A 13,847-nucleotide genomic window follows, 5' to 3' on the forward strand; every position below is an offset into this window, starting at 1 on the left:
AAAAGACACTAAACACTAAATAGTTTTGAATTATACCTGTTCGTTTGTTTATAACGTCCCCACGGCGAGCATGTTTGGTGGGATGGGGATTCGAACCCGCGACCCACAGATTGCGAGTCGAGCGCCCTAACCACCTGGCCATGCCGGGCCTATACCTATTGAAGTTATTAACATATTTTTCCTGTCGAAATAAAACACCTAAGGTTTTACACGCTTATTAAACATAAAGAACATACGCACATATGTTGTTTCATATGTGCCTTTCTCTGTCTCTGGCTCAGCGGTAAGTCTCAGGGCTTATAACGCTAAATGTCAGGTTTCGATACCTGCTGTGAGCAGAGTACATTGTGCAGCCTTATGTTCGTCAATAAATAAAAAATCGTAGATACCATTGAATAAACACACCTAATTATTTTCTATTGAATGAATTATTTTTTAAACATTTTTCTGTGAAAAACAAATTTATGCAAAAACAAATTTCTCCCTTAGTAGAGTTAAATTATTCTTAGCAGTGAGTTGAATTCTGGAAGTTTTGGATTTCATAAACAACATGAACTACAAATGTGTGAAAAAATCCCTTCAAAAAATCAATAAAATATGATTTTTAATTCGTTATGAAGCTAGTATATTTTGTTGCAGTAGAGATGAATGATAAAAAAAAAGAACAGTGGAACCTTTGTAAGTCTTACTTTGTAGAACGTGGAATTATTTGAACAAACATTATGTTACACAAAGAAGATTGTTTTTGGAGAATGAAATGAATTATGAATTACCTATGTAGTCTATATAATTATCTGGTAATATATTCCTATAGGACGATGTTACGAAACAGGAGCTTTGCGACAGGGTATAGTGGGTGGAAGCAAACCAAAAGTGGCGACTCCCGAAGTTGTAGCGAAGATTGAACAATACAAGAGAGAAAATCCAACAATATTTGCCTGGGAAATAAGGGAGCGTCTTATATCAGAAGGTATGTGAGTGTTTTATAGGAAAGGTTTGTGTACTGTACGTAATAATAAATTATATTTTATTTCAAAAACTTTTGGTGTTGATTTTCCTGGTAAAATCAGCGCAACCTATTAGTTTTAGACATAATGTTATTTATATTAATTCATCTTTAATAAAATGATCATTGAAACGCGGAAAGAAGGAAATGTATACATTGAAAGCTGCTTTGAAAATTAAACAAATAGGAAATTACACGACCGTACTTGTTCGTTTTCCTAAAAATACTTTATCGTACTTATAGAGAACTTGTACATGAAAACGAATGGAATATGATCACCAAATTGTGTGTGAAAGCTGACTTAAACCTTCATTTGGTGGGGACTTAATTTGATAGTTGCAACTTATTCACGTAAACTAAAGACTAACTGAAGATATTAGTGCACTTCGTTCACACTACTACACTACTTTTATAAAAGCAGTTTATAGAAAGGTTTAATACATTCAAATAAATAATGATCAACAGATAATTCTTTCGAGTAATGTACCCTTTTTAAAATAATAAGTCATAAATCTTGTTGCATATGAGAAAAGAATCAACATTGTGTTTTGTGTTTGAAATAGGAAATGTAAGTAAATTATGAGGTAATTGTACCAGGATCATAAATCATGATTGTTTACCAACGATTGGGAATCGCTGTGTTTAATGTTTGTCATAATTTGAACAAAATCAATAAAAGGGAAGTAATAATGATATCTTTATTCGATGGGTTCACTCTTCATTCTTGTTTATTTACAAATATAACTAAGATTTGCAATGCCCACAGTATGCAAAGTATTTGGTATAATATTAATTCACATCACACACCGAAATATCAAGGTGCTAGTAAATCACTGATGATGAAAGCATTCGAGAGAATGATTATTCTATACAAAACTATGTAAAGCTTCTGTAGTATAGCTGGCATTAATTACAGAGAAATATTATCAAAAGGCTGAATTAAGTTATTTATAGTTTTATTTTCATAAAAGCTATTTAGAACTAGAAAAATATGTAAATATGTAATTCATTTATTGCATCTGTAAAAACTGATCTAAATTGAAGCGATTGTGCCGGATGTTCCAGTAGCTAAACACTGCTCGGATTACATACGATATGATATTAAAACATTTTCTTTTCTTAACTTAATTCAATGACTGGCGAATTTACGAAGTTTAAAAATATATATAAAATCATATAATAGCGTATGAAATAAAATGTTTGCTGTGCAAGAATTACTGAATTTCGAGTCCTTCGTACAGATAGGGTCACAGTTTTAGTTCCATTAATTTTTCTATTGAATAGCTTCAAACGATGCGTAATAACTTTCATAAAAGTAATGTAGTGTACAAATACAACTATCAAAGGGCTGATCTGAAAGGAAAGAGTAAGGAAACGTTGACGACCTCAGCAATCAAAGTCACGTTTTTACTCAAACTCAAAAAAATGTTTAAGCACTGGAACAGCGAGGGATAAAAATGACAGTAATTTGGACATCATACATTGTGTCGAAGCAGTATCCTTTGATTTGTTACATTGAATTGTTTAACTTTCCAACCGACTGATGGTATGACTTTTGTTGAATTTTAAACCTTCAGTTATCTGTTATTAGTTCGGGTTTTGTAGAGGACTGATTAAACTGTATTTGTTACACGAAAATCATGCTTTAGTTGAATAAACGTGAAGCGATTTATTTTTCCATGCTTGATGTATCAATAACCATTATGATAATCTCAGATATGTTTCCTCTCTACAGCTTATCTTCACTCTTCATGTTTAAAATAAGAGAACACTTTATGCTGCTGGGCTTTAGGCTATAAGTTCATATATATATCTCGAGGAGAACATGTTAAATAATACTGGACAAAAATTCGCCACTGGAGAAAACTTAAGTGATTCGGAGAAATTGTAAGGTGCTGATTTCAAAAATGTAGTCAGACTTTGTCCATCGCCTTTAGATTTTGAGGTAGTATAACGTCTCAATATTTTATAAGCACTGTGTGAAACACCATACAATAAGCTCAGTAGTATAGATTTATGCTGTAAAATTGAGTTTACTTGAACAGTTTAATGAATAAAAGGCATACATATTTGATAACTTCAAACATTGACTGTATTGTATTGGTGTAAAGTTCCAAATATATTGTTTATATATGCTATTTGTTCTCGATATAATTATAGCGAATTTCACCACTTTTGCTTCATTACTGCACTCACCTGCTCCGCCCAGGAATCACGAAACCCTCACTTGCCCAGTTTGCTAGAAATTCGAGAACTCCCTTGACTGAGCATAAAAGGGGCGGAGGCAGATACCTCTCGTTTTCTTATTGTAAAATAATAAATCACATCGAAATAACTGCCAGAGACAGAAACAGACGCCTCTCTCTCTCTCTCACTCACTCAGTTGGTCACTTCGCCTCACTCCGCGCACAGTCAAAACAAAGTCCGATCTTCTTCCTCGTATCATACTCGCGATATAATAAAACTCTGCAAAACTTTTTTTTTAAATATTTTAAACTCTAGTTGTGTAAACATAAATTCTTTTATACTTTTTCGAAAATTAGTTGAAATATTGGCTACCTCCAGTTCAAGTAAAGTCCGAAAGTGCAAAAATCATCCAAACAGTTTCTGCTACATTTGTAGAAAATATATTACAGTTTCACGAAAGAAAAACATCACACACAAGGTAAAAGTAGCTTACTACCACTATTTTGAGTGTAAAATTGGTGACCAAGAAAAACACTGGGCTCCACATGTGTTGTATAGTTTGCACATCTGGCTTGACACAGTGGCTGAATAAGAAAAGAGCAAGTATGCCACTTGCAGTTCCCATGACATGGTGTGAGTCCAAAGATCATTTGACTGACTGTTATTTTTGCATGACTAATGTTTCTGGATATTCAGGCAAAACTAAACAATACATTAGATATCCAGCTTTGCATCTGCAACGAAACCAGTACCTCATGGGGATGATCTTCCAGTGTCGCATCCACTAGTGAACTGGGAAACAGAAATGTTATCCTGTGAAGAAGACAATAAATCATCTTCGTCCTATTCATCGAGTAATTCTATTCTTGTGACACATCAACATAAACTACCTCATTTGATCACACAAGAAGAGTTAAATGATCTGATTCATGACTTGTCTCTATCAAAGCAACATAGGGAACTTCTTGGCTCTCGTTTACAGCAGTGAAAGTTATTATTTGCAGGAACAAGAGTTTCAATTTATCAAAGTCTCGCTTCTCACTACAGCATACAAGATACTTTGTGTTTTTGTACAAATGTTGATACACTAATGGAAGAACGAGGTACTGAACATCATATTCAATAATGGAGACTTTTTATCAACTCATCTTTTGCACAATGCGAACACTAAGCCATCGATTCCTGTAGCTCTTGCTCTGAACTTGAAGAAAACTTGTCAAAGCATGCAGATTCTACATTCTTAAATGCAATTTTCAATGAATAAATACAGTTATTAAAGAAAAAGTTGTCATTTTAAAGATATATAAGAATATTTGGAATAATTCAATCACAACTCGAAAACTAGAGGTGATCAATAATTTTCAACATGACTTTAGAATCAGCATTGTCAAACTACTCAGAAACAGTTGCATTTTGTTTTAGAATACATTTGTTTTTTGTTGACCAGTGTAATCCATTCTTAATGAGATAAGGTTGACTATTTGTCGCAGTCTTATCCGTTCTTTTTTTTTAAAATACAAGGAAAAAGGATGATGATGTCATATGAGAACAGCTTCTTCTGGAAATTGAAGCACTGATATTATTTACCTGCCATTGTGTTATGCTATTGTTCTTAGTTTCATTTTTTTTGTCTTATCTTTGATGTCGCAATTATAGGTTACTAATAACCCAACACACAGGAATAACATGCTACTAGATTAGTACAGTGACTAAGTTTCACATACTTTTAACAACAGGATATCAAAGCTTCAGCAATGCTGGCCACACAGTGTAACCAAAATTATAATATGGGTTTAGTTATAAGGTGTTGGTTTGCCACCTCTCCAAACACTGACTTACTCCTTTTAGCACATTTGTTATCGTGTTAGATATCATGGTGATAAAAATCTGGTCTAAAATATTTCAGAAACTACTTTTAATCCGAAGCTATTTTTTATGAACACTTCAGAAGGCACAATAATGAATATTATAATTCAAAAGAATGGAGAGAAAGGTTATCAGTCTTCGAGATATATTGTAAATGTGCAACCACTGTTAAAATATGCAATCATATAACGTTCTCGTCATCAACTAGGTACTTTGTGTATTTAGTCTTTTGTGCTCTCCTGCTACAGATAAACACTGTGTTACTTATAAACACAACGACCCTTTCAAAAGTTTTTGAACCACGCCCTGTAGAATGTCAAGACGACTTTCAATTTTCTTTGTTACATACTGGGATATAAACTTGGAGGCTATTATCTTGCGAAAAACAAACTCTTGCAAAACACGTGGTTGGTGTAAAAACTGCGTAATGCTTGACTGCTTATCAAGGAACTTCCGGCCGAGCAACTGGAACGCAGACAAGTCATATAATTATTGCAAATAAGGGAACATATATAAAATTATTTCTTGGTTTATTAGCATAGAAACCCGAAATGTTAACCTGCCCTTGAACTTTTCAAAGAATTTATTTTAGTTGTCGTATTAAATTTACGGTTTCACAAGCACGTTTGTTCTGCACGAGTAAAACGCATGACACAATATACAATCTATATATACGCAGGATTATAATTTTAAACATTTAAAACTAATCTTTGCTATACATGCACTTTGCCTAAAGTAATTCTTCTTTTCTTAGACAAAGAGTAATTACGTCAATCAATACAAGCGCGTGCAGTGAAAAAAACTCAATTATTATAAAATGAAATTGGACATTGGTCCCTTAAGATAAGCTACAGGTTCGCAAAAGGTACTCTTGTGTATTACTACTTCTCGTGCATCAACTTCCTTTCCTAAACGGTTGAGTGTCACTAATTTGTGCCCTTTTAACACACGGTTAAGCTCCATTTTAGGCTGCACACGCACATTTGGACACTCTCGTCGGGAGAAGGTTTTCACCCAGTTAGTTAAAAACTATGTACCAGTCTATAGTTATTTCGTATAGTTAGTTAGTTATATACAAAACCTGTCCGACTCAGTGTCCCAGCTATCAAGATGACTGAGATTAACACGTCTTACAGATATCGCAACGGTTGACACATTGAAACCTAACACACGGTTAAGCTCCATTTTAGGCTGCACACGCACATTTGGACACTCTCGTCGGGAGAAGGATTCCACCCAGTTAGTTAAAAACTATGTACCAGTCTATAGTTATTTCGTATAGTTAGTTAGTTATATACAAAACCTGTCCGACTCAGTGTCCCAGCTATCAAGATGACTGAGATTAACACGTCTTACAGATATCGCAACGGTTGACACATTGAAACCTTCCTCGGGGTATAATAGGTAAAGAGATAAGATTTACACTTGAATCACTTGCCAACATAACATAATCCTATTACACATCTTCCTTGACCAGCTTGACAACAGGTGCCTGATAAGAACTTGACATGTTAGTGCTAGTTGGACTATCTCCTGCTGGAACTCGCAGCTGTATTCCAGCTCATAAATTTTCTAATGAACTGCACTAGTTTTTCTGAAAGAATTAATGTGGGTATACTACATACGTACGCAACACACTAATCTAGAAAGTAATAAAGTTCAAGTAATTTTTGGAAACTTGTAAGTAATAATATATAGCAATCAGTAAGCGTTGATTGCTTAGATAATGAATTGTGGTAATTTAATAAAAGTCGGTGGAAACTTTTTTTGGCGCCATGAAGGGTAAGCACTAAATGACTGATGATATGGTAGGTAATTAATTGATACAGATTACGTTTCGAGATTATCATTCCATTGGCAACCAATATGAACCCGCTGCTCCCTAATAGATATTTTGAATTTTAGTCGCTTGTATCTTCAAAAGGTAATTTTAATGTCTGTTATTAAATGGCCTCGCATAGGGAAAACTGAACATGAGTTTTTCATTATTTATTAAACTGCTATAGCATGTGACTCTTTCTATGGTTTCTGAGGCAAACTATAATCAACCAGTGATCAATACCTGAAAAAAGAATAGATAAAGTAGATAACTTACTATGTTCCGAATCCCCCTTCCAGATCATCTGTCCTTTGTGTACAGTTGTGTTAGGTGATAATTTACTATATCCCGAATCCCCCTTCCTGGTCATCTAGCTGTTGTGCATGATTGTGTCTCTGGTGTCACAACCAGAACAACGGTTTAGATATGTTTGCGGATTGTGTCAGGTGTCACCAGAGCAGCGATCTAGGTAGGTTTGTGGATTGTGTTGTGTGTCACCACAGTTGTGGTCTAGGTATACTTGTGGATTATGTTAGGTGTTGCAGGTGTCACCAGAGCAACGGTCTAGGTATATTTGTGGATTGTGTTAAGTGTAGCAGGTATCACCAGAGCAACGATCTGGGTATATTTGTGGATTGTGTTAGGTGTCAGCAGTACTGCCTTCTAGGTACATTTGTGGATTGTGTCAGATGTCACCAGAACTGCGGCCTAAGTATATTTGTGGATTGTGTTAGGTATCGCAGGTATCACCAGAGCAGCAGTCTAGGTATATTTGTGGATTGTGTCAGATGTCAGCAGAACAGCTGTCTTGGTATATTTGTGGATTGTGTTAGGTGCCACAGGTATCACCAGAGCAGCGGTCTAGGTATATTTGTGGATTGTGTCAGATGCCACAGATATCACCAGAGCAGCGGTCTAGGTATATTTGTGGATTGTGTCAGATGCCACAGATATCACCAGAGCAGCGGTCTAGGTATATTTGTGGATTGTGTCAGATCTCATCAGAACAGCGATCAAGGTATATTTGTGGATTGTGTTAGGTATCACCAGAGCAGCAGTCTAGGTATATTTGTGGATTGTGTCAGATGTCACCAGAACTGCGGTCTAAGTATATTTGTGGATTGTGTTAGGTATCGCAGGTATCACCAGAGCAGCAGTCTAGGTATATTTGTGGATTGTGTTAGGTGACACCAAAACAGCAGTCTAGGTATATTTGTGGATTGTGTTAGGTGTGGCAGATATCACCAGGCAGCGGTTTAGGTATATTTGCGGATTGTGTTAGGTGCCACAGGTATCACCAGAGCAGCGGTCTAGGTATATTTGTGGATTGTGTTCGGTATCACCATAGCAGATCTAGGTATATTTGTGGATTGTGTTAGGTGCCACAGGTATCGCCAGAGCAGCGGTCTAGGTATATTTGTGGATTGTGTTAGGTATCACCATAGCAGATCTAGGTATATTTGTGGATTGTGTTAAGCATCACCAGAGCAGCGGTCTAGGTATATTTGTGGATTGTGTTAGGTGTCACAGGTATCGCCAGAGCAGCGATCTAGGTATATTTGTGGATTGTGTCAGAAGTCACCAGAACTGCGGTCTAGGTATATTTATGGATTGTGTTAGGTGTCGCAGGTGTCTAGGTATGTTTGTGGATTATATTAGGTGTCGCAGGTCTCTAGGTATGTTTGTGTTGATGATAATTATATTGCGATCGCTGGTTGGCTAAAGAAGTTTCTATTAAAACAGGTAGATATAGATTGGATATCAAAGGAGTACGACAAGTTATTCAAAGAGTCACTTTTTTCGTAAGATTAGTTTGTTTAATAGCATCTTGTTGTTAGTTGAATTTCCATCACAATGCGGGATATTGATTCCTATGTTTTATCTGGTACCATTCTAAGAATAGTACCGACTTCCATCTTTAATAACGGCTACGCTTTAGCATGTTAGGCACGTTAGGCACTTTAGAAGCTATCGGTAAGACTTGTTCTGATAATCAATTTCCCTTTCGTAATTTTTCACACTCAGCTGTGGGAAATGATTCATGTATAATTCAACAAAAAATAACTACTTTAGCAATTTTACATACTTCAAGTTACCCTTGAGGTAATTCATAAATTTAAGGCAGGTTACTCACAGAAACTTTCATTGCGTTTACACATAAACTACTTACGAAAGCTTACACTTAATTGCGAACAGCGGTGTCTGTCCGAGCGTTTGGCAAAGTTCAACATTCACTTTTGAAATGACGGGAGAACAGGCATGAATAATGTTGATGCCAAATTTTATTTCGCAAGTAGAATATTCTACATTAAATTGTTAGGAATTAATCACACTATCATTCACATTTCAAAATGTGACGTAACTTAAAGAATAAAAGTGTAGATTTGCCGTATGTTATTGTTGAGCGGCTCTTAGCATGACTGAAATATACAACAATTACTTTACGCGGTGGGCGATGTAAGTAGCTCAGAGCTTTGGCTCTTCGTGAAACCAAGAGTGCAAAACAATTAACCTTTTTTAAAGTCCATGAAATAATTTAAAATGATAAATTAACTTAATTTTTTCTTGTCACTGGAGACGGGTACTTTAACTTGTAATTAAATAAACTCAAACTTCACACGTAACGATCACAGCGACTTTTGTTGTAGTGTAGTTATTGTACATTACCAATTTCACAAGTAGAGTAACAATGACGTGTAATTGTTTATACTAGTAATTTTAAATATGAATATTCCAAATCAACTGTTCCCAACCTTTCCTATCCTGAATCCCCCACCCCATTAAGAATATTACGGGTTTCCTTGCGTCCCCTTTCTTGAATTTCAGTGACATTTTCATCCAATTTCTAACAACGTCCTTAACCAATGGTCGTTACCTATGACCCCCCCCCCTCCTCCAATGTAGGAGGCTCGTAAAGATATTCTTAAGTTATCAATTTGAAAGAACAAGGTTGGATTTTCTTTGTTCGGCTTGCATTTAGAAAATGACTTTTAATACTTTTCGCTTGTTTTTGTGTTACTAATCTTTTATTTTTAGCCCCCCAGTGGCACAGCGATATGTCTGCGGAACTTACAACGCTAGAATCCGGGGTTCGATACCCGTGGTGGGCAGAGCAGAGATAGCTCATTGTGTTGCTTTGTGTTTAACTTCAAACAATCTTTTTTTTTCTTGTAGCAATGTAAATTTGAGAAAATATACACACCAAAAATCCCTCCGTATCAGCCACCTTAAAATTAATATATTTTTATACAAACTCAACCTTATAGATCTTAAAATAAGCTATCATCGTACAGAGTTGTGCTGATATCAAATATAATGTCCACCTTTACTAGCATAACGACTTTTCGTAGCATGATAAGTCCTCGCATATATCTCCACGTGGCCAATAAATACTAGTGATTTATAAGAAAATCTTATGATACCGCAGAAATCCCCTTCAGGTACCTACTAAATGAAAAATTATTTTTTTGTCTTTTTATCTTTTTTAAGGTAAAAATTAGAACATGTTCTGACAAATGTCACCTATTATATCTCAATAATATTGTACCTCTTGTACCCCTTTTAATATATTTGAATTACTAACAACTAAATTGTTTCAATCATTTATCAAGTCTGAGATTTAAAATCTTACGTTCTTTTGCTTAGAAGAGTAATAATAAAAATACCGTTTTGCTATAGTATTTTATAACATATAATATCATTGGTGGAAATTATTCTTTGAAGAAGTTTAGTATTACGGATTTTACAGATGACTTAATATAAAAAAAAAAAAATTGAAATGTACAATAGATATTACATCGCTATGGAAGATATAGAAACACATTTATCCGCTTCATTTACTCTGAAAGTTGATAATCTATTCTTTAAATTTTTTCTTTTTTTGGCTAAACTAAAAGACATGAAGCTTGAACGCAAGAATAGATTTTAATAAGACCCCATTATTTAGAAACGCTGTTTCAGCCTCTTAATTCCATATTTTAAAAACAAAGGAAATGTTTTCGTTAATGTTTTTGTTTTCTGTTTGTCATTATGAAACAAATAGTGGTTGACAGATTACTTTGAAAATATATTTTTGGATGTATAGTACTGTCGTGTGTTGTTATAAAATAAATTTTAGGTTGTGAATGTACGTACATGTTCTAAAAAATTTTAAGTTAAATATATTGAATAACATGACAGGAATGTATGATTTATTTTTTAAACTGGGATGAACCGCATTTGTTCTTATTTTGTATCAGCACTGCAAACAATTTACAAAGTTTAAAACAATAAGACCTTCAAGCCAAATGTGGATTTAAATAAACCACACTTGTTTTCATTTTGTACCAGCACTGTAAACAATTTACAAAGTATAAAACAATAATCTCTTCAAGTCAAATGTGGATTTATTTAGTGCGTTTAATTAATTCTATCCAAAAATTCGTATTTCTAAACACGAAACTTGATCTGAAAAGTACAAACACAGAAAGAGTTGTAAATGTAATATAAATGTTATCTAGGAAAGCAAACTTTTAGGGCTAAGCAGACATAGAAGATTTAAATCTTAAAAACTTTCTAATCCAAACAGTTGTAACTAAGGAAATTGTAAAGTATCAGTGACTAAGCTGTATTGGGATTTGTACTTAAAGCCATGAACTACTGAAATGATCAAACAGTTAAGAACGTTACAACTTCCCCTATTCTCTGGCAGTTAACGTGTACCTTTGTAATGGTCAGTGATCCCACAAGAGCGTATGAAATTGCAAGAAAACATTTCAAACCGTTTCCCATGATACTCCAAATGAACAATGCTTGTTTTTTTGTTTTTTTTCAGTTTTACTTGTGTCTCTTAAATGTTAAACTTATGACTAATAACATTTTAGCGAATAAGCCAGTTCATTAAATCTGTTTATTCTTGTAAGACAGCTTTTTTTAGTTACAGCTTTTATATCGTTTTAATCGTTGTCATGGTTAGTAAGTTATAGGATCACGTAAGTCTAATTACTAATTGGTAACTAATTTTTATGTAACTAGATACTAATTATCAACTAGTTTTATTCCTACGTTTTGAGTAATAGCCTGCTGCCGTCTTCTGGGGAGTTCTGAGAAGGACTATTTTCTGTGTTATTAGTAACTGGGATTTGATCCTAGGTCTTCTTTGTGTAAAAGTAGCTGGATTGTTTGATAGTTTACTTGAGTGAGTTATCAGTTTGGTGGACGTAGAAGGCTTCTTTTACCATTCTCTTTCGTATTCTATTATTTCAGCATTTTTCCAGTCTATTATATGGCTTTCTTCTCTGGCTTGATGGACTATTGTATCCAGGATTAATTTTTTTAGTTTATTGTAATAAACTGTTGCAGCAGGCAGTGGTTGAAGTGCACTGTTTTTTATAGTCAGTCAACGATGCATTATGATTAACAAATATTTTAGCTTATATATGTTTATTATAACAAACAGTGGTTTCTTACATATTTTATTCTTAGGTGTTTGCGTCAATAACACAGCACCAAGTGTCAGTTCTATTAATCGAATTCTAAGAAACAGAGCAGTTGAACGAGCTACAACTGAGTTTGCTAGAGCTGCAGGGTATGGACTCTATCATCCTTACGCTACGATGTATCCTTGGGGTGCTGCAGCAGTAACAGGAGCTACTTCCTCTTCTCCGGTTTGGTCTGGAAGTTACCACTGTACATCCTTACCAGTTAAGGTGGAGCCCGTCACTGCAACCTATCTTAGTCTGGCTAGTAATCAATTAGCATCAGGTAAAGTTTAATTCATATTCTTTTGCACGAGCTAAAGTGCTGTTCAGTATATTGAAATAATACGATATAATTTTTTTTTATTTTGGAGAAATTAATAAAAAGAGTTTTTTTTTCTTGTTTGGTTTTGGAAAATAGTAAACTAAATTTTTTAAATGGCTTTTAAAGTTATTCACAATTTCTTTTATTGAAAATTTTGAGCTATATAAACATTTATTGATGTTTCTTTCACCAACTTCTGGGTAGAAAAAAAAAACGGATTTGATATTTTTTTTGTTTTGATTCACTCCTCTGTTCTTTCAAGAGTAGAAATTTACAAAATAAAATAAAAACCGTTTAAGGGAAAAGATGATCTGAGCAACAACAATGTTTCAACAGAGTTATAACTGTTATGTTACTTTTGGTTGTAATTAGCACATGTATGACACCTTTTGCATAACTTTAAGAGTAAAATTTTAAATATGAAATTCCACCACTGTTATGATAATATCTTTCTTTGCAACAATAAACTAATATTTACTGTGTCGTCTTAACTATAAACAGAGACTGATAAAGCATCGCCTGGTGAATTGAGAGATCGACTCAACTTCCGTAGAAACAGGACTACGTTTAGTTCTGAACAACTAGAGCAATTAGAAGCGGAATTCGAGAAAACTCACTATCCATGCGTTAGCACTAGAGAACACCTTGCAGTTAAGACTAATCTATCTGAAGCCAGGGTCCAGGTAGGTTTAAGCTTCAAACTTAAAGTAATGGTTGAAGTCATAGTTGGTGGCAATGATTTATTAGGTTACCAGTAGAGTACTGGTAAATGAGATTTGTTTGCTTATAGTGACTGAATAGTTTAGTTTGTGAAAAAATCATCTTACTAAAAGAAAATAGTGTGTTAACCGCAGATGGTGAGGACGCTCGCTTCTAGTCATATTGTTGGACGTGTTTCGATCCCCAAGTGATACTATTAAGGTAACTTATTAAACACCAAAGACAAATTCCATCTATCAAAAATCCTAGAAATTTGGTTTTCTTCTGCTGGAGGATGAGTACTGCTTGTGAGAAAGTAAGAGTACAGTGATCTAGAAAGATAATTAAAGTGCTTCACTAACAATAACTATTGTGTTTTACCCATTTAGCTCAATTAGCAAGATTGCTCGTATCGTTTCCTGTTGAACCAAAAGTTTGTTTGTTTGTTTTGAATTTCGCGCAAAGCTACACGAGGGCTATCTGCGCTAG

General features: G+C 34.5%; 1 protein-coding gene across 4 annotated transcripts in view; it reads left to right on the forward strand.

Moving 5' to 3' along the window:
• LOC106466433 (paired box protein Pax-6-like) overlaps nt 1–13,847 on the forward strand; it is a 55,381-nt gene that overhangs the window by 39,182 nt on the left and 2,352 nt on the right. For all 4 annotated transcript variants that reach the window (XM_022396542.1, XM_022396475.1, XM_022396384.1 and 1 more), the window contains 3 exons: nt 815–970; nt 12,342–12,620; nt 13,161–13,342. In XM_022396542.1, coding sequence (XP_022252250.1) covers nt 815–970; nt 12,342–12,620; nt 13,161–13,342 — 617 coding nt within the window. The remainder of the gene's footprint in view (nt 1–814; nt 971–12,341; nt 12,621–13,160; nt 13,343–13,847) is intronic.

The sequence above is a fragment of the Limulus polyphemus genome, unplaced genomic scaffold, assembly GCF_000517525.1.
Source record: "Limulus polyphemus unplaced genomic scaffold, Limulus_polyphemus-2.1.2 Scaffold2, whole genome shotgun sequence".
Lineage (NCBI taxonomy): Eukaryota > Metazoa > Arthropoda > Merostomata > Xiphosura > Limulidae > Limulus > Limulus polyphemus.